The sequence below is a fragment of the Periplaneta americana genome, chromosome 8, assembly GCF_040183065.1.
Source record: "Periplaneta americana isolate PAMFEO1 chromosome 8, P.americana_PAMFEO1_priV1, whole genome shotgun sequence".
Taxonomy (NCBI): domain Eukaryota; kingdom Metazoa; phylum Arthropoda; class Insecta; order Blattodea; family Blattidae; genus Periplaneta; species Periplaneta americana.
In genome coordinates this window covers 43,488,467-43,511,058 of record NC_091124.1, presented here as the reverse complement: position 1 = coordinate 43,511,058, position 22,592 = coordinate 43,488,467, and the positions used below count along the sequence as shown (strand labels likewise).

Here is a 22,592-nt window from a genome sequence, read left to right as displayed (position 1 = left end):
TGTTTTAAACTGATATCTTATCTTAACGAAGTCCCACACTACAGCTCCAAAGATGCGTCAAGTCTGTTGCGATTACGACTGGACCAGAAAAATCTCTCTTTATTAAACCTTTTGATTTAATCCTCTTCAGGAAAATATTGTCATGGTATCACTTGAAATACGGTGGACATACATACTTTCTCTTACAGAGGTGAAAATATATGTAAAATGACAAACTCGTTATGGCTGAAGGTGGACTTGTGTGGTTTCTCAAATAATCGACTCAAATATTTTTCTTTTTAATACTAAATTGTAAACAGTGCGGAGATTTTGGAGATTTAACCCCATTTGTGAAAAAGTCAGTGAATTAGAAAATGTGTGATGTGTACAACTTATATTGTTCCTCCTAAGTCTACCTCAACTTGTGTTACACTGTATTGTAATTAATTAACATTTTATTAAGAAAGATTCCAATAAAATAATTCATGAAAATAATGTTTTCCTCAATCAGAAAGCCCCTTTTTAAAAATCCCGCGCACGGTTCTGAGGCAATTCCTAGTTAACATCGTCTGTCTCAATTTCTGAACGGTACACTTTCAGCTCTTTAGCTGTGTATTAATGACAAGCGCTATGCGTGCATTGAGGCTTCTGAAATGTGCTTTCACAGACTACCCGACAACTAGAGGGAAATTTCTTCATGCGTATGAAATTAATAAAATAATTTGAACGCACCCAATAATTTGTATACCAACAACATAAACTTATGTCCCTTTACTTCAAGTAGAAACGTATGCATAATAAAATCTAATTGTGATTCATATGAAAACCGTAAATTAGCAACGAATGTAGGCAAAAATTAAAAACTACAGGAAGAGGCAAGGCGGGTCTCTCTAGTGTTTTGCTTGGGAATTGTGGCAACCATGTCTTAATTTATTTTGCAGAAAGTTTCCTGTAAAGTCAATAGATGGCGGCCAATGCCTTCAATTTAGTCTAAATTTCATACAACTAATACTGGCAATTCATTAATATTGTTAGAATGAAATGCTGTAAAGAAGATACAAAATCATTCTGTAACTAAATTGTGGCATATTTGTAATATGTCATCTTCAAGTATATTTTTAGCCGAACATAATCATTAACATATCGTTAGAAAGAACACGTTTTACAGGCTTGTGAATATTTCTTATGGAATGGAAGATTGGAGATAAATAACAAATAATTATAAACTAAAAATATATATTTTATGGTATGCGAATCAGGAATATAAGCTTGAACTTAGTCACAAGATAGGGACGTGAAGTCATAGACAACCTCCACCTATTTCCATCTATGCCACGTGCTATCGCATTTTCACTTGCTTCCTTGAGCTTCTCTTTTTTCTCCCACATTAATTTTATTTGTTCATAGAATATTAAATTCTACTTTATTATTTTCTTCCATCCCTTCTGTTTCTCCCTTTCTTTCTCCATTACTTCTCTTTACTTTTCTCATGGTATTCGTCTCTAGGGCAGTTTTTCCAATTGCCCTTATAACTCTTTATCAACTGTTACGGCTATCTAGCGTCTGAATGAAACGAAGGTGACAATGTCAGCGAATGAGTCCGGGGTTCAGCGCCGGAAGTCACCCAAATGTGTTGAGGAAACACCCCGGAATGAACTTCAACCAGGATTTGAATCCGAGCTCGCTTGTTTCACGGTCATTCATTGGGAGAAAAATTTGCAGTTTTTAACCAAATTCTAAAAACTCTTCTTTCCCCTGGTTACGTGATATAATTAAGAATTTTCACACACAATAAACCCCTCAAATATTTTGGGAGAGACGAGGGGCAATTTTTTAAAGCGAAAACTGAAATTTGTTTATTTTAGTCCTTGGCCTACAGTTTTTATGTTAGAATAAAATTTCTTTCAGTGTTTTACTCCTAAAAGAACACAGAATAAACTGTGCAAGCAGCTTTTCTCTATCTTATTCCATTAAGGAAAAATATCATTTTATTTTATTTTTTTTAATTTCAAACATAAAAATAAAAATTTAACATCTTGGAGTTTTAAATTAACTTTCTTAAGCAGTAGGACACTGTTTGTACATTGACTCTTAGTTACGTTAATCAGCTTCATTTTGGTGCAAGAACGATGAAAATATCTCAATTCTAAGTGAACATTAGTGTCGTAAAATGCTGTAAAACTGAACATGGAGAAAAATCATCTACATCTTGAGGGTATGAAAAATTGTAGAACAACCAAACACACAGCTTCCATACTGTATGAAAAATAATACAGTCAAACTCTACCGCCAAATTCGAATTATTATAGGAAAAAAAAGTAAAATTGACAGAATGTGACGGATTCACACCTGTAGACCTGCATTTCCGGTTTAAAGAAAGGGTGTTTCCGGTCAATAAAAACTCAGGTAATTAATTAACCAAACATCATAGAGACAAAACTGACATAATTTTGAAAACTAGAAAGCTCAAGTTTTTAGATGACATAAAAATAAAATAAAAAAATAAAATTTTGAAGGGGAAAGCGTAGATGAGTACCTTAACCATTACTCCATAGTGGCGGACTATATATGTTCTTTTTAACTTGAAATATTTTTCAAGTGGAAACAACGGAACTCCCACAAGGGAGTTCCGTTGTTTCCACCCTGAATATACATCCAGTAATTAAATAACTTCATTTGTTCACTTATGGCCCAAATTACGTTTTTACTAGAACATTGATCAAATTAAATGCGCAACCTATTGACCTACTTATTGTGTTAGGGGATCCATCCTCATTTGTTTTTATATTTTAAGAGGTTATGTCAGGGGGTGAAACTGAGAGAGGAGTTTCCGGTAGCAAGACTGTGCAAGCCGTTGTTTTGTTGCCCGATCACCAGAAGCGCTAAACGTTTCAATGGAATTTTCTGATCGGATGCTAGTGGGAAGCACCGTTGTATACGAGATATATCCCGCAGGCAACAGAAAGCCACACAGAACAACAAAATAGCCGCCATATTTATTTTGAGACGAGAGCCTGATGACTTTTGTGAGTCTTTTGTATGTTTATGTTATTTAATTAAGAAAATAAGTGAAAATTTCATCAGAACAACTATTTTATTAATACTTTTATATTCTTTGTTGAAATTTTTTACTTATTATCTTAATTAAATAACATAAACACACAATAGTAATATGCATTACAAGAGCGGTATGTTGAAGTTTTCATGTTCGAGGAAAAGTTTGAAAAAGCGAAACGTAGTTGAGCTTTTTTAATTTCCGAGAATTGAAAGAAGACATACCGCTCGTGTATCGTACATTATTTTGTGCGAAGATCGTTTATTACATATCTGAAAGAGGAATTTTTATTTAGTTGCAATGAAATCTCCATCTTGGTTTCTGTTCAATGACGGCAATTTTGGAAAACAAAAATACCTATCTTTAACATTGTTGCTTTAAAATGTTTTCTGTATTTACTATACTCCAGCAGGCCGTGATATACGTCTGTCTTTCCCCCCCCCCCAGTCTATAAATGCGAACTTAAAACAGACGGTAAGGTTATGTAACTTGTTGATTTTTTCACGGCTTCCTTAATGTTACTTGCATCACGAATGCAGTAACTTTAGTGGAGTTGTAGAGTTTACTTAATTTTTTGCAAATATTTAAAAAGAATAATTAACAGTGCAATTTAGGTGAAATTGCAGTGGTAAGTTTCCAATTTATAATTATTACTATATTGAACGTCTCTAAAAATAATATGTTAAAAGCCTAAAGCAGTAAAATGAATATGTCACTTAAGCGGTAAGAAGAGGGAAATTGTTATGTGTGTTAGGTTGGGAATACTGAATGTGGAATTTTATACTTTCCGCGGATTGGTTTTGTGCGGAAACCAAGCAAATACGCACGATCTCGCACAAAAATAATAACATTCATTAATATCGCGCTCAAATTGTCAAATATTAAGCTTCACAGCCACCAGGAGCGCACCATTTGTTCTCTGCTTCCCAGTCGTAATATGCGCCGTGCACTTCTATTATTTTGTTGTTCTCTGGGTTATGTGCAGCGCTGCATTTCCTGAAAGAAACCACCCAGCCATCCGAGATGCCTCCTCTTTATATAGGAATTCCAACAATAGCTATGACGTATTAATTACCCTAACAAGTGAACGCGTATTTCGATACGTCTTTCATTTAAGTGGTAGCAAAAGATTAACGTGAAATCTTTTAACGTGTAAAAGCTTAACGAAATATTGAAATTATTTTTAATTTAATAAAACATTATTATTCGTATACAAATAGGCGTGATTAATAAATGCGGGCAGTATATAGACAAAAATAGTTATTTTAACATAGTCTAATTCTAAAGTACTTAACTGTGGTATTAATTCTCAAATTAATTCCATTCTCTGTAATGACACATTATTCATTACAATTTCAAACAACTCATTGGCGTCATATTGATGTGTGAATCGTTTCGACTATCAATTGCATTGTTGTCTGGAGACTAGGCCTCATGAATGAGGAAGCGATTGTGAAGTAGTTAACGAGAAGGCTCCGCCTTGTTAAATCTAAATGCGGGGAATATGAAGATAGAAATTAAAAGAAATATCAAACTTTTATTTCAAATCCCAAACATCCTTACAATCCCAACCATGCTCACAATAACAATCGCAAACAACATAAACATTTCACGCAATTACAGGGATTAAATGTATTGCCTATCACTTTTTAAATTCCTCCTCCGCTTATTTTTCCCTTTCTTTCTCTGTTTCACTATTGCTGTATTTCTGTACTTTATTCTTTATTTGTTTACCTGTTTCCTTTGTTAATTCCTTTTTCGTTTTTTATTCTTCATTTATTCTCTCTTTCCTCTTCTTTAAACCTGCTTTCTCGTTTTCTTCCTACCACTTCGACTTTCTTTTCTTTGCAGTTTCCTTACTCAGTTCCTTCTTTTCGTCTCTTTCTCGCCGTTTATATCTTCTGTTCCATAAATGAATCCGTTTTTTGAGAAATCCCTTAAGTCACGAAATACAAAGTTTTGGGGAAACACAAAAACTGTTTAAGTGGACACTCAACTTAAAAATTGGAGAAAAAGTGTCATAGAAATGAAAAATTAAATTTCTACACTAATTTACGTGACAGAACTAAATCAATACGCAGAATTCTTCCCCTATTCATTCAGAAGTCACAGTCAAATGCACAAAGCCAAAAAATAAAAAATGATAATTAAAAGTGATATTTCAATTAATGATTGATTAAAAATTGAAATATTTTTTTATTTTGAAAACTATTGGATCTAATGAGCTGAGATTTTGCATGTTACTTTCCATGTGTATATTAAACTTTTTCTCCAAATTTGAAAAAGATTGGTCAAATAGGAAAAAAGTTCCAAAATATAGTTGAGTGTCCCCTTAAAAGAACTGCATTAGTTAAGAATTGAAATATTTGAAATGGGAAATGTTAACAGCAACCGCTGAAAAGTGGATAGCTGAATTAAGAAGAAATATTGGTAAAAACATAACGAATATTTCTGTATGGAAAGAATACTTTTTAAATAGAGTGTGGCACAATATTCATCTTTGAAAAGTTTGACATGGGGTTTCTAAAAAAAAATCTCGTAAATATTTAACAAAACAATCTCATTATTTCATGAAATAATTGAAAATTTGGTTAAAAATAATACGAATTTGATTATCAAAACCAGTGTTTAGAAACTGACTTCATAATTTTTGCTTCATGTGAACAAATTTTACTATAACCTTTATGAAATGGCATTAATGACACAAAGAATAAAGTTCCGCATGAATTAACCTATTATAATAATATATTACAGAAAAGACAACAACATTATTCTTAACAAATCCAAAATTCAGATACAAAATAATTAATTTACCAAACACAACAGCTTAGGCTATAGTTTTGTTCATCCTGGGTCAGCCTTGTCACTGACTTGTGGGCCTTCTCCACGAAACATAATTTTCAAGCGCACATGTCACAATAGAAATACAGTTTGACTTGTGGTATTTTTATACAACCAGAGTGGACCAAGTCCACCAGTGATCAGTTTGTGGATTAATACAATCTCGGATGAAGAAAACTTAGATTTATTCATTGCCATAACAAACAAGATCCATAACTCATTTGTTACTCCACAGAGGGCAGCATTTCCTATGAAAGGTGAAGGTTGCTAAACATGACCCAGGAACTTTAAGACTCAATGTCTCAGAACTATTCCAGATGGACTTGGTCCACTCTGGTTGTGAACCCCTCATATAGGCTATTTCCGTAGAACAAGAATTAGTAGTAAACTCAATTTTGTTAAAATTTGACTTATGGAGTTTCTAAAAAAAAAACCGATTCAATTTCCTTTACCTTACTAGCACAGTCTAGTATATACAGTCGCGAAGCTCAATACGTAGTAAATATGCAAACACTAGATAGTTGCTCACCACTAGGATCGCTAATATCGCCTCATTACAGGCAATGCAAAATAGTACCGTCACAGTCTATTGTTTCTAGCACCCTCAAAACTCAAGCTTCGTGACTGTATATAGTAGACTGTGTTACTAGCTACTTCAATTACTCTCCATTCTTACTTCTTCCTTGCGCCATTTGCGTCTCTCCCTCAGTATTCTTTCTTTTTTTCCCTTTCATACTTCATCTTTTATCTGATGTCTTATTCCTCTCTTTTTGTACCCTGTTCTGTAACGGTATTCATACCTAACCTAAACTAATACATTACACGTGAAGTCAGTCAGTTTTTCTACGTGAAACTCAAAGTAAAGAGAAAGATCATGATGCAAAAAAATATAATCATATACAAATATGACTGTTAATTACACACATACGTAACAACACGCGTCTACATTAATCACTGCAAAGAAAAGGAAATAAGATTGCATCAATAGCGGTTTATATTAAGTTAGTATTTCCTTCTGGTAACACGCATATAGACAGACAGTAAACTTCCCAGATATCACTAAAAACTGACATAATTGCAGCATTACCTGTATGTAAACAGTAAAAAAAAACTCTCATTGCTGCTGTACACGATAATTAACCAAATACGATACTGTTATAAATGTCTGGGTCAACACTACATCCGTGTAATTTTCTGACTGACTTGTATTTCGTTTATTCCTCCATTTTGATTATAACGCATGGAAGGGATAGGAACAGGATGCAAGCAAATGGAATTAAGTCCTTAACTATTCTGACACGACACAGAAAAATAGACAATAGAACAGACATTTAGTATGAATTTAAAGTACTTTAATTAAATGGAAACTTCAACAAATGGACAGACTGGACAGTTACAGACGATGCAAAAAGCATTGCCAAATTATTCAGAACAATTTTTTGACTGACATTTTTCCATTCGTTGTACCTAAAAACCTTTAAAATATTTCGACTGTTAGATTTATCCATAAAAGAGGGCAAAAGAATATAGAGGCTGATTCAGGAGGAATAGTAAATATTTTAGGTAGAGGTAGAATGAATTATCCTAAATAAATAAGTTCACATAAACATGTGTTCAATTTTCAATGGTGTGAAGATACAGTACTTTTTTAACTTCGCTCTAGAATATGCCATTAGGAAAGTCTAAGATAACAGAGACGGTTTGGATATGAACGTGTTACATTAGCTGCTTGTCTATGCGGATGACGCGAATATGTTACGAGAAAATTCATAAACGATTAGGGAAAATGCCGGAATTTTAAGAGATACGTTTGGAAGTAGGTAAATCCCCAAAAACAAAGTATATGATTATGACTCGTGACTAGAAATGTAAGAAATGGAAATATATTTAAACAAATGGAAATTTATCCTTCGAAGAGGTGGAGAAATTAAAATATCTTGTAGCAACAGTAACAAATATAAATGATACTCGAGAGGAAATTAAACGCAGAATAAATATCGGAAATGGCTGTTATCATTCGGCAGAAGCTTTTATCATCCAGTCTGCTGTCAAAAAAACTGAAAGTTAGAATTTATAAAACAGTATATTACCGGTTGTTCTTTATGGTTGTGAAACTTGGACTCTTACTTTGAGAGATGAACAGAGATTAAGGGCGTTTGAGAATAAGGTGCTTAGGAAAATATTTGGGTCTAAGAGGGATGAAGTTACAGGAGAATGGAGAAAGTTACACAACACAGAACTGTACGCATTGAACTCTACACCTGACAGAATTAGGAACATTAAATCCAGACATATGAGATGGGCAGGGCATGTAGCACGTATGGGCGAAACCTGAAATGCATATAGAGAGTTAATTGGGAGGCCAGAGGGAAAAAGACCTTTGGGGAGACCGAGGCGTAGATGGGAGGGTAATTTTTAAATGGATTTGAAGGAGGTGGGATATGATTATAGAGATTGAATTAATGTTGCTCAGGATACGGACCGATGGCGGGCTTATGTGAGGGCGGCAATGAACCTACAAAAGCCATTTGTAAATAAGTGGAGATAGAGCTGTTTGGCTATTGCGCACAACAAGTGTAAGTGGTAAGAATGAAGGACAACTTAATTATTACACTTTTTCTTTATTTATATTGCATCCATATATTTCAATAGTTCAAAGCAATGATTAAAAAATTCCAACACCGACTTCAGTGCACTTTTCCTCTCTATTGACAACAGTAAGTGTTGCTTTTCTGAGATCATCTTTTCGTTTTTTATGAGGACAGCATTAAATACAATGCAAGCAATCAATTCATCTCATGTGTTAACTTCTTTTGTACACTTCGTCTCCTATTCACCCCCACAGACAAAAATCGATAGGAGTAAAATCTGGGGATCTTGGTGGCCAATACTCGTGACCAGCACACCCGATCCACCGTTCGGGGAAAATAACAAGACGACCTCAGAAAAGCAACAATACTGTGTACTGTAGTCAACAGAGCGGAAACGTGCATGGATCATGTTGTGAAATTTTTTAACCATTACTTTGAACTATGAGTGATTTATCGAAGTTTTGGAGATATTACTGCATCATCATAATTTTGCTGATCTGTTTCTACATTACAGTAAAGAGTTCTAAATTTTATGTCTTAACTGTCACACAATCACATTTATATTGATTATTTCTGAGTCTTAATTTTACATTGATAGTTTCTTGTAACAATCAATATTCGCCATTGCATTCTAAAGTCGCCATATCATGTCCTTCATACATAAATACATGGTTCACGTGTTTTCCAATATACTCATGCCACATGACTTTAAAATTTCGTTTCAAATACCTTATGATTAACGTTAGATCTGTTACAATTGAAAGAATTAATTGCGACCTAGACTACGGTTTCATTAGTTTTGAATTTCCCACATAAAATCAAAGTTTCAACGGTGACTACATGTTCCCGACACCTTCTGGCAACATTTTGTACTTGTACCATGGTTTCCAAAGATGGTAGAAACTGTAGAAGGCCGATTTCAGTGCAGGAAACATGCAATTATCCCTCCACCAACAGTAATAGTTATGTGTGATTCGTAACCATTTCATTAACTTTATGTACTGCCTTGTTCATGCTATGTAATAAGAATGGGTTTTTGTATAATTTATTAAGGTTTCTCTAGAAAACTGGGTATATAGCAATATTTATATGCAGTGCCAAACTCGGTGAAAAAAATATCTTCCTGACTGTTACGTAACTGAGTTCGAATGAAGAATGCAGAGAGATCTTGTGGGAATTTAAGCACACCTTTTATTTCATTATTTCATTGGCATTGATTCTTTGTATTGTCATAATTTAGGTCGGAGCCTACGTTAGTATATTATGGAAGGGAATTTAATTTTCGTGCAAACAGGTCGCTTAGTTCAGTATCCCGCCACTAGGGTCGCATAAGACCTCTTTATTTCAAGTCTTTATATTGAGTCATATAAAATTATAGCACCACAATTCAATGTAATTACTTGTCTTAAAAATAATTTACCTAAGAAATTACTATGCCATACTTTTTATCCGATAGCTATAGGTCAAAACAAGTAGTTTTCTTTCAAATTAATGTTGAGTCCTCTAGAATAACAACTCACAATATCCAAAAACTTATTTTTTGGTAATTAAAAACTTACATCTCACTAATTACCATTTGGCAGAATAATTTCAAATATGCTATCTATTATAATTCTGAATATTAATGAATGTTTTAAGTAAAATAGTTATTTCATATAAGGTCATGAATTATTAAAGAATATATATAGATATATATATATATATATATATATATATATATATATATATTTTTTTTTTGATATTGTAAGTTATGATCCCAGAGGACTCGCTTCATTATACTGCAGAGGACTGAAAAGTTGCACTCGTTTGCTATATCTAAGTTTCTTTTGCAAAACGTCAAAAATAATCCAGTCATATGAAAATTAATAAGTGAATATTTATAGTTCTTCGTTAAAGTAATATGCCTCCAACGAATGTGGTGTTAGTTCATATTGATAAAGATTTAATGTATCATTTTGAACTGAAAATTAAGCAGAAAATAAAAATTATAAAAAACAAACAAAAAGATAAATCCACATTATCAAATGAAATACTGTTGCCGACGCTCTTTGGTGTGCATCTACTCTTAGCTTCAGATGAATAGAACGGACATCTATTGGAGATTCTTAGTAACTGTTACAGAAGATACTAGCGAAAATTTTGTAAAAGATAAATTCAACAGTTTACTGTAAGCTAAAACCGTTGTCGCTAGTTTCCCGTCTCGGATTACATTTCAGGGGTTATGTTTGTGCATTAAATTAGTTATTTCGAAGTCGCTATTTAATATTAAATGAACAAGAGCGTGTAAGCAATATTCTTTAAAAATTTGACCTTAGATTTATTTAGACAAATAAAAATACGAGTTAATTTCGTATTAATATCAACGACATGAAAAAATTATGAATTTATTTGATTCAATTGAGATCAATGTATTCGTTGTCATTCGTGTGCTTCTGTTTCTAAAAATTTAATTTATGATATTATTAAAATTAATGTAAATGAAGATGTAACAGCTGTTTTATCGACTTGAAATTTGTGATCACCTTCCAACGTTTGCCCAAAATGTCATCTATGGCATAATTTGTGTTGTGATTTTCATTACAATTAAAAGTGTTATTTTATATTTACATGTTATTTCATAAGTTTATTTTAATTTCTAATATAACTGCATTTAATAAATGTGGTATACATTGGCTGACTATATCTGTATTACCGACCAGAAAAGCGTCACCGTTCCTGCAAACTACATCTTAGGACCATTTACTGCATTTCCATTGCAATTCAGGTTGACAGGTAAAGTTTAATTTTTAGGTATATTAAGAGAAACATTAATTAATACGTTGTTATTTTAGAATTCGTTAGTTACATAAAGTTTTGAAAGTAGTTTCAGGTGTGTCTAAACTAAAGCTGCAATATCGACTCAAATTTGTGGCCACTTCCAAAAGCTTCAACAAAGGTCCAACCATCGCATTACTCACCTTGCGCATGGTCCAAAGATTCCGGCAGATGTCAGCTGAGAACTACTTCCGCCATGGGACCATTTCTGTTGTCATAGTGCCTTGGGATTCCTGGCACGAGTTCAACAGAATTCACTTCTTCCTAAAAAAGAAAAGCAAATCATTGTGAGTTTCACACTTCTAAATGCAGGTACCTTACATAGAAGTTCACGTTGCCATTGATACAAGAAATAGGCTATTTAATACAGAAACAAAGAAATCGTTACTATGTAAAAATAAAAAATAATATATTGAATTTAATAATTTTTTTGCGGTACAAGTGTGGTAAGTACATTATAACAGAATCGACGAAAAGTTAGAAAATACGAAACGAAGTCGATTCTTTTCTACTTCCGAGATTCTACTACGTACTTAATAGCTGTGTATTGCATACAATTTTTGCACGATTCTATATCTAAAATTATTGCAACTACTGTATAATTTCTACTATACTTTTTGCACTGCAAATATAGAGTAAATTAATTTTTCAAGAGCTTTGAGGTTTGTTTCATTCTAAGTCAATAGGTAACCACGCAACCCCAAGAGTAGAGTTGGTTAATACTTCACCCATTCAAGATACTATTTTCCCAAAATAAAAGAATTACTGTAAGCAGATCACCAGTTTGTTGCAAACACTAATAAAGCAAACATGAATACATGTATTAACGGAAAAAAAAAACTAGGAGAACAAAAAACCCCCGGAACATTGTCAAAATAAAACAACCGTAACATCTGCATAGATCTGTATTCCCGCCCATTCTGCCAAATGTGTCAGCTGACATTTCTATCTAGTAATGGGATAGCGCTTCGGGCAATTGAAGCGTTCGAGAACGTGGCTAAGGTTATGAACAATGCTAGATTGCCACATCAGAGATATTACGAAATCTTGCTTAATCGGTGAAATAGCTAGGATGAGCTAACACTGTTGCTCAAGGAGCCATGTTAATGAAAATTAATTTATTAGTTTTAAATACTACTTAATGATATATAAGATTGGAAAATGCTGGATTTTCAGTGAAAGACCTGCGCTTGGGCAGAAAACTATGAAGAATGAAAATTATATGATAGGCCCTACTATTCACGTTCGAAAATATTCAGAATATAAATAAATAAATAAATAAATAAATAAATAAATAAATAAATAAATAAATAAATAAGTAAATAATAAATAAATAAACAAATAAATAAATAAATGAAATAAGTAAATACATAACTAAATAAATAAACAAATAAATAAATAAATAAATAAATAAATAAATAAATAAATAAAGTAAATAAATAAGCAAATATGTAAATAAATAAGTAAATACATACATGCATACATAAGTAGGTAGCCTAAGTTGATGAATGAGTGAATGAATGAATGAATGAATAAATAAATAAATAAATAAATAGACAAACCAACAAATAAATAAATAAATAAATTAATTAATTAATTATCTAAATAAGTAAGTAAATACGTAAATAAATAAATCTGAAGATACAGTAGAACCCCAATTATCCGTCACCCTATAAACCGATTGGCGGATTATCCGACTGCCTATTTCTCGCTCTTTATTTTCTTCAGAAATAAATAACTTATATGAAGTACTGTTTTGTACATCATATTAGTAGATTCTACATATGTTTTTGCTAGAGACCGTCATTACAAGCCTTATCGTTACACAGCATTGTCTACTGTTCGAATTGACGTTCTATAATATAACTTGCATATAAAATGTCTTCCACGGGCGCTAACAGAAAACGTGTTGTGCTAAGTATCGAAAAAATGGAAATAATTGAATGGTTTGAGAAAGAGAAACTGTGGCTCATCTCTCATCAGAATACGAGATTGGAGTTACAACTGCGCGATTTAAAAGAATAAAGTGTAAAAAAGTATGTGAATCTACAAAATGAGACCTCCTTTATTCCTATCTTTCCTGAGACAGTCAATACAAAGGGCTTTCTTGTCTCCTAAAAACCCGTAGTTGACAACCAGTCTTAAATTAGTGAACTTCTGATCCACTAAATAGCGAGTTAAATACAATACCACGAAGGAAATTACAAAATCTTCCATGGTACGGATTATCCGACTTTTTCGATTAACCGTTAATTCCATCCCCTTCATTACAATGGATAATAGAGGTTATACTGTAAATAAATAAATAGATCAATAAAAACGTCTGCACACAGACTTTATATTAATTTATATAGACTACTTCACTCATTTAATGTCGCCCAATAACGTTTAAGAAAAAGTTTGATGAAAACTAATCACAGCCGTGATTATTTTTCAGTACTTATCTATATACTCGTATTACCACCTAGTTCCTGATTACACGATAGGTTTGATATGTATTGAAAATATAAATATGTGCTCGATTGTGTTAGTTTACAGCAACGAAATTCATTCTCAATTTTTTTTATTAAAAATATATTGTAGGCATTTAAATGAAGTTCAATTTATAGTTCCTACTTTGATTATAAAGTCCTTTTTTCTACTGTTAATATACGTGTATGTTGTTTGAGCAAATAAAACTGATAGGGCAGGATATGGCACACGACAATGATATTATCTAGTTGCAGAGACCACGGTTTTAACTGGACGACTGTAAGTAATAAACATTTATATTTTATTACCGCATTTATGGGCATTTATAATTTCTTTCTTTTTATTCCTGAACTACCCCTAATAAACGCCTTCGAAGTTTTTAATTTCCCTAGACATATCCTTAAATTTTGCCAAGAACTGGTGACTTAAAATCATTTCCTTAAATTCTAACAACTTTTTTAAATATGTTATTTTACGACGCTTTATCAATTGCTATGATTTATCTAACGTAGGAGTGAGATGAAGGTGATCATGCTCGCGAAATGAGTCCAGGGTCCAACTCCGAAAGTTACCCAGCATTTGCTCTTAATGGGTTGAGGGAAAACCCCGGAAAAATCTTCAATCAGGCAACTTGTCCCAGCTAGGACTTGAACCCGGGGCCCCTCGTTTCACAGTCAAGCATGCTAACCGTTACTCCACAGCGTGTGACCTAACAGTGATAATGCCAAATTTCTGGGCATATACTCATCAGACTTGAAATGGAAAAATACATAATATAGATTTTTATTTAAAAAATATATACCAAAAGTAACAACAGCAGTAATGAAGTTAAATATATGCCCTATAATTTTATTGTAATTATAATTACAGTAATACAAGTGCAAGTAAACCTTTAATTTCCTTATTTCTTGACAATAAAATGGATCGTTTGCCCACTCAGTTGACTATATTTAGAGATTTATCTTAATGAAATTAACATATCAATAACAACCTCATAAAATTACTTACAAAAAACGCTCCCAAAAATAATATACACGTATGAAAAAAAAAATAAATAAAAAATTATTTGATTAACGATATTTTCACCGTTACAATTACACATATATAAAAACTAAATATAAATATTTACATAGAGATAACAAATTTTACAGGAGAAAAAGTTCGTCCAAAGGGCTGGACTCTGGAAGAGTACCCAAAACGCTCATTGCATTTCCGCGTTGAATAGCAATACTCATGCGTTGACGCAAATAAGTAGTGCAACGGCGATCACCAGTAATGGAGATCAAAATTTGGCCGATTTGAGATACCAAAACTTTAGCGTCATGACTCCAAGGACCGAAGGTGTCCACAGCAAATGGGACAAAGATATTCAACGTATAGGATGAATTTGCGATATTGGTCAATAAAATTTCTGAACCGCCTTAAATCAACCAATCACAGTTGTGTTTCTTCGTAAGACGCCTCATACAATACTGGACAGGTATGAAGAGTGGGATCAAATATGGTCCGGGTTGATTTTATAGGAAAAAGAATTAATACAAATGACAAGCCACGCCAATGCAGCATCACTGAAACCCTATCTGCAGATGGGTAAACAGCATCATTCATCGATGGTAGAGAAATTACGAAATCCTAGCCATGCCACTGCTACTCTCTCTATCTCCAGCTCAGTCCAGCCCACTTCAGTGTCAATCATAGAAAATCAAGAAATGCCAACAAAATTTAACTTCGAAAATTGCGCTTTCAATAACAGTAACTTCAAGTAATAAATAAATGCCTGTAAAAACCTTTCGTGTTTTTATTCTGTTAATGTAACGTTTCAGCTTATCTTACTTTTGAGGTTGAGTATTGTTGTTTCGTATTTCCGCTCTGAGTAGTGGCAATAGTATTTAGTTTGCCGTGATAGATAACTGTTTTTGAACTTCATTACAAAAAAACATAAGAAATCTGCAAATATCAAATTAATCTACAGATGCTGAAAATGGTTTATTTTGCTTACAATAGTTGTTATAGGTCAGACCAATAAACAGTAAACAATGACATCAGCAGAAGAATATCAGTGAACACAGGGATCCTGAATTACAGAAAACATTTTTTAAAATTTAAACAAATAACATAGAATAGAATTCTTGTTTGGAGTAATGACCCGAATGTCAAACTTTAATACCACAGAAAAGAGTTACAAGATTAATGTGCAATATGAAAACTAAAACTCGTTGTAATCCTTTATTTAGGAAATTAAAAATTTTAACAGTCATATGATATATCATGCAATGTTTGTTGTATGGTAGGGAAAATTGAGGCTCTTTTTACTAAATAACGCTACTATTAACTGTCAAAACACTTATTAATTAATTATTTATTTTTCACAATATTAATGAGTACCGGTAGGCCTACTAAGAATTATTCAGGCAGTAAGTTTTTTTAGAATTGAATTTTATTCTCTTAGACTAGACGGCATTTCGGAAGGCGGTCAGCTGCTATATGCGCCGTAGCATTTCTGGTATGTGACGTCACAAGCTTGTACAGTAGAACCAATCGGAATCAGTCTATAACAAGTACTTCCCGAGTTCGTTTCTTCACGTGTGATTGTTTCAATACACTGAATAAGTAAAACTAACATTTTCTGTGTGTCTGTAAGATAAATAAATGGAAGAAGAGACTGTAAAAAGACAAGTATTGAACATGCAGGTGCGGAAAATAGTTTTTTTAAGTTGTACATTTTAAAAACGTTGACGAGCAGAACGCTGCCGACCATCTTGATGCTGGCAGCAACGTTGCCAGCGCGCAAGAAACGATTGCAGAAGCATGTGGCGTGGGATTGAGAACCGTGCAAAGAATATTGTTAGTGAAGGAAAGAGCGTTTTTTGGTGTCATGCTTACAATAATCAACGGCTAAGGTCATTATTGTCTTTTGATAATTTAAATTCTCTCCTGCGCTATTTGTATAGCACGTGCTCGTGAAGTACGATGTGGCAATGTTGTACGCTGCCTTGCTCTCTCTATCTGTCTCTCTCGACGCAAACGCTAGCAGACTACCGCCTTCCGAATTGCCGTCGACTCTAACAGAGTTTTATTAATTTGACTGTGTCATATATTGAAAAATGTTCCGATTATAAAGTAGGCTAACTGCAACATACTAAGATTGCTCGTAAATTTATCGGTAATCTCAAAGCCTCTCATGGTATGACTTATGATAAGTTATTCACGGCGAATTGAATGAAATAAAACATTCGGTATGTTTTTAATTTTCTCTTTTAATTTAAATTACTTTTCTTGTTTTATTACTTATTTTATAATTAGAGAAGCTTGTGGAATATTTTTACGTTTACATGACACTGTTACGAGTAATGGTTACGAGGAAACGACGTTTCCAAGTAAACGTAAATGTTGCATTATCGTCTGTCTGTACACAGACAGTTGAGAGTGCGTTTTGATACCTGCGTTTGAGCCTTGCTAATGTCAAATGAGCGGTCTGAACTTGGCTGCACCATAGATCAAGGTCCTGGCCAGTGCGATGCTTTGCCGTGCCAAAACTTACAGTCTGGCCTTGAGGTTAAAAGCCTCGAATTTTGGACACTTTCGATAAGTCTCCTTCAGACCCTATGTTTAATTAGCTATAATTTTAATTGCTTCGTCGGTTTCATATCCATTTGAGTGATTGCCCATGCTGCTGAGTTACAAATTTATATTTGTGGTGTTACAGGCCTCACTCACAACCTCTAGCACGGAGGATCGAACTAATGGACTTGAGGATCGTCTTTCGCAGTAGACACTGCCTTCACAGCTACAGGGATCTCTGCCTTACGGTTTACCTGTACACTTCGTTTTAGTGTCAGAGGTATGCTGAACTCCAAGAAGAAGAAAAATGAAACCTAAGCTACAGAAATGTAATTTTGAATATGTATGAAGCTTAAAAGTATTTGGAGTATATTGATCATGCAACAGCTTGAAGAGGAAATGAATTAACACAAAGAAAATTTAAAATAAAATCTACAGAATATACAAAATAGAAGATTGTCGTAAGGAACTTGAACCGACAGTCAAAGGGCAGAAGAGAGCTTTGACGTCCGACAAAGAAATAGGAAAGCCGAAACAAGAATGAATGAAATCCTTTTTTTTTTTTTTTTTTTTTTTTTTGCACGATAGTGTGTTTTATCGTCGTTACAGCAAACGGCCGCCAGGATTGAAAGTTGATTTGACCGAATTCAGAGTTGGCAACCTAGATAAGCATGTTGAAATATTACAAATAACTGTTCTAGTGTTCTAATGAAAACCACTGCCTTCTATGTATGCTACAATGCTCGTTTTTCAAACTTTTCCTCGATTTCGTAAAAAGCACTTCACAACCTTGTATCGTAATATACTATTTAAATGATGTTTGTCATTAATTACAAATTGTTATTAATTATAAAAGTCTTACACTTTTCAGATGTATAGTAATCTCTGGAGGATCCTGAAGATAGATTATAAAGAAAATATCCAGCTGATATCTTCGTATTATCTGCAGAAAACCAAAGAATAACTTCAAGCAAAATCACGAATTTCTAGTGGGTATGCCTCTAGGGCAGATGAACAAGCTAGCTACTTCGTATAATGGCTGCATATGATCATGCAACTAGAGAAGATAGGCTACTGCATTTAAAGTCAAAGTATGATGTGGTAACATATACAAATTATTCAAATATTAGTGATGAGTTAGTATCTACAGATAGTTTTAATTCTTGGAAGTCTCAGGATTCTGAATGAGTTCTTCACTGACATATTCAGCCATGCCGAGAAATGTCCAGAAGACAGCTGGCAGGATGATAACGCCACAACAACAAAGAATAAGTTTTAAGATCCTGACGACTTTTACAAGATAATTTTCACATTGCTTCTACATAATTCTGCTATATTACTTGATTGTAATACTGTACTTTTACTTTCTAACTGTAACTTAAGACATAAACAATGTATGTATGTATGTATGTATGTATGTATGTATGTATGTATGTATGTATGTATGTATGTATGTATGTATGTATGTATGTATGTATGTATGTATGTATGTATGTATGTATGTATGTGCGTGCTTGCGTGTATGTATGTATGTATGTATGTATCTAATACTTACCCCCTTCACTTTATGTGATTCGGGTTCCGTATTTTGCGGATAGATGGCAGGACTATGACCCATTTTCTAGTTCCAAACCACTTCGGCGGGCTACGCTGTGCATGATGTGTACTGGGTGTTCAGTTCAAAGTGTGTCATGGCTCGCTGTATGCCGTCACGTGGCTAGTCGATGAGCCTAGAGAATTCAATCTTCCTACACTTCCGCAGAGGTGTATTACTTATCTGCCAGAGAAGTTGCCTAGCAAGTACGGGGTTCATTCTGAAGAGTACTTACCGATACGTACGGTAACGCCGGTAGTGGCAGGCATGTGAACTGTTTCGAAACATGTACTAAGGTGAGTTTTTTCTTACTGTCGGGATATGGGGAGTGGGTTAAGACGATTGCTTACGTATTTGTTGACGACGGTCAACATGGACACGGAGCATTTGATTTGTATTGTGGAATGTTGCCGTAAACAACCGATGATAAATACCCTGCGTAAGACTTGCCCGCGCAAAACACAGTTCGAAAGAGGTTATGGTAGCACACAGACCGTACAGACCGCCATCTGTTGCTACGACGTTCAAGTTATACCATACACGTTCTCAAGTTCAGATTGAACGCCTTGATTAATAGGCAACTTCTCTGACACAAAAGCTGAAACTCGCTTCAAATCGCTGACTCATCAACAGTGACATCATGACACACTTTGAAATGAACACCCAGTATTTGTGGAGAGTTATGTCGTATACTAGGGTGAGTATATGTGTAAGTGTTCGTGTTACTGTAGTGTTTAGAATGAGTGATGATGATGAAGATGAGGAAGACACATAGCCTATTTCTGTGGAATAGCACCAAGGGGGCCGCCAGGCTTAACGTCCCCGTCCGACGGACGAATCACTATCAACAGTGACATGTCTTCTCTTCATATGCACTGCGGAGAGATTTTGGATTTAACCCAGGCATATTGGTGCACAATCTCTTGATTAGAAGTTGTGCACCGCCACCTTCCCGAGGTAGATATTTTACATGAATTTGTGACTCTGCCGGGGATCGAAATCGGGTCGGCTAGTCTGGAGGCAGATACGCTACCGTCCACATCTGTGCAGTAACGGTCAGCACGTCTGGCCGCGAAACCAGACGGCCCGGGTTCGAATCCCGGTCGGGGTAAGTTACCTGGTTGAGGTTTTTTCCGGGGTTTTCCCTCAACCCAATACGAGCAAATGCTGGATAACTTTCGGTGCTGGACCCCGGACTCATTTCATCGGCATTATCTCCTTCATTTCATTCAGACGCTAAATAACCTAGATGTTGATACAGCGTCGTAAAATAACCCAATAAAATGAATAAAATAAAGATACGCTATCACAGAGCTAACCCAGCGGACTGATCGACACAATGTAAATCTTCATGAATATTTAATTACTGCTTTCAGGTATTGTACTGTATTTTTTCTGTGACAGTGCATATTTAAAGTTGCATTTTCCCCACTGTTATCAGTGCGTAAAGCGAGCCTTTAAAACACTAGTGCGTAAATAAGTGAGTAACCAATGTAATCACTTTGTTCACAGCCAAAGAAAATGCAATATGCAATGTACAAACTTCATTCAGTAAGAAATTAATGCATTACCTCGATCCTTCATTACTTAAATGTTACACGTAACACAAATAAGTAACAAATTTAACATTCATATCTACATTTTAGCCCTTATTAATCTGAAGTTATATCTGTAGTTGCAACAAGATTATTTATCATTGAACTATTCCTAACCGCTTTGTTGATTATTCAGTCGGTTTAGACGGCCATGAAATCGTGATTATGAACAAAACAAACTGTAATTCCATGGATACTTAATCCTTTATGGTTCTGAATTCAGATGGCCGTGAAATCGTGATCTTATACCCTCTCCAACTTGAAATATTTATCTAATGTAAATCTGTCATATCGTAGAAAAAAAATTATGATACACATTCATAAAATTATCTTTTTGACCCTCGTGGAAGAAGCCTCGTTTCACAAATTTTCCATTCTTGCCAGAAAGAAAGCCTTTACGAAGTTGTATCATAAATAACTACTTTATTATTGCACAAAATTTGTTTTATGACTGCAAAAATATGTATAACATAACACTAAAAAAAAACATTGCCACAGACTGACTTAAGCGGATATCGTTTTCCTCTCTGGAACACAGCAATGAAAGTTCTCCCCATAACGCAAGTTTCTCTGAACGGCAAGAACGCTATTACCACGAATAAAGGCTTCCACAGCCCGGATTCTGATCTCAGCCGACCAAAGATTCATGGCGAACTGAAGGGCAATAATGTGTGTTTGGTCTGGAAAAGACAAATGTCGCCAACAGGTATTGTTAGAGCCTAACTGCATTACTACAAATATTAAATATACTATTTCCCACGGCCCACCATATAGGAGCAGTAGCAGTAGTCTACTGGTAGTAGTAGAGCCCTAGTATTTTATTTAACGATTTTTCAACTGTAGGTTATTCAGCTACAGTGCATCAGTTATTCATAGATTTCAAAAAGGTATATGACTCGATTAAGAGAGAAGTTTTATATGATATTCTTATTGAATTTGGTATTCCCAAGTTCGATTAATTAAAATGTGCCTCAGTGAAACGTACAGCAGAGTTCGTATAGGTCAGTTTCTGTCCAATTCACTGTGGGCTAAAGCAAGGAGATGCACTATCACCTTTACTTTTTAACTTTGCTCTAGAGTATGCCATTAGGAAAGTCGAGGATAACAGAGAGGTTTGGAATTGAACGGGTTACATCAGCTTCTTGTCTATGCGGATGACGTGAATATGTTAGGAGAAAATCCACAAACGATTAGGGAAAACACCGGAATTTTACTGGAAGTAAGTAAAGAGATAGGTTTGGAAGTAAATCCCGAAAAGACAAAGTATATGATTATGTCTCGTGATGGGAATATTGTACGAAATGGAAATATAAAAATTGGAAATTTATCTTTTGAAGAGGTGGAGAAGTTCAAATATCTGGGAGCAACAGTAACAAATATAAATGATATTCGGGAGGAAATTAAACACAGAATAAATATGGGAAATGCCTGTTATTATTCGGTTGAGAAACTTTTATCATCCAGTCTGCTGTCAAAAAATCTGAAAGTTAGAATTTATAAAACAGTTATATTACCGGTTGTTCTGTATGGTTGTGAAACTTGGACTCTCACTTTGAGAGAGGAACATATGTTAAGGGTGTTTGAGAATACGGTGCTTAGGAAAATATTTGGAGCTAAGAGGGATGAAGTTACAGGAGAATGGAGAAAGTTACACAACACAAAACTGCACGCATTGTATTCTTCACCTGACATAATTAGGAACATCAAATCCCGACGTTTGAGATGGGCAGGGCATGTAGCACGTATGGGCGAATCCAGAAATGCATATAGAGTGTTAGTTGGGAAGCCGGGGGGAAAAAGACCTTTAGGGAGGCCGAGGCGTAGATGGGAAGATAATATTAAAATGGATTTGAGGGAGGTGGGATATGATGATACAGAATGGATTAATCTTGCTCAGGATAGGGACCGCTGGCGGGCTTATGTTAGGGCGGCAATGAACCTCCGGGTTCCTTAAAAGCCAGTAAGTAAGTAGGTAGGTTATTCAGCTCTAAATTCAACGCGAGCTAGAAATTACCGATACATTTTGCCTGTAGCCCTCTATCAGGACCATTTCATATGCCGTAAATCTACCATAGCGGACCCACAGTTTT

At 34.4% G+C, this 22,592-nt stretch overlaps 1 protein-coding gene across 4 annotated transcripts in view; it reads right to left on the bottom strand.

The window, feature by feature from the left end:
• The window catches only part of Blimp-1 (PR domain zinc finger protein 1), a 454,433-nt gene that overhangs the window by 195,214 nt on the left and 236,627 nt on the right, over positions 1-22,592 (bottom strand). For all 4 annotated transcript variants that reach the window (XM_069832827.1, XM_069832830.1, XM_069832829.1 and 1 more), the window contains one exon: positions 11,424-11,544. In XM_069832827.1, coding sequence (XP_069688928.1) covers positions 11,424-11,432 — 9 coding nt within the window. In that variant the 5' untranslated portion in view covers positions 11,433-11,544. The remainder of the gene's footprint in view (positions 1-11,423; positions 11,545-22,592) is intronic.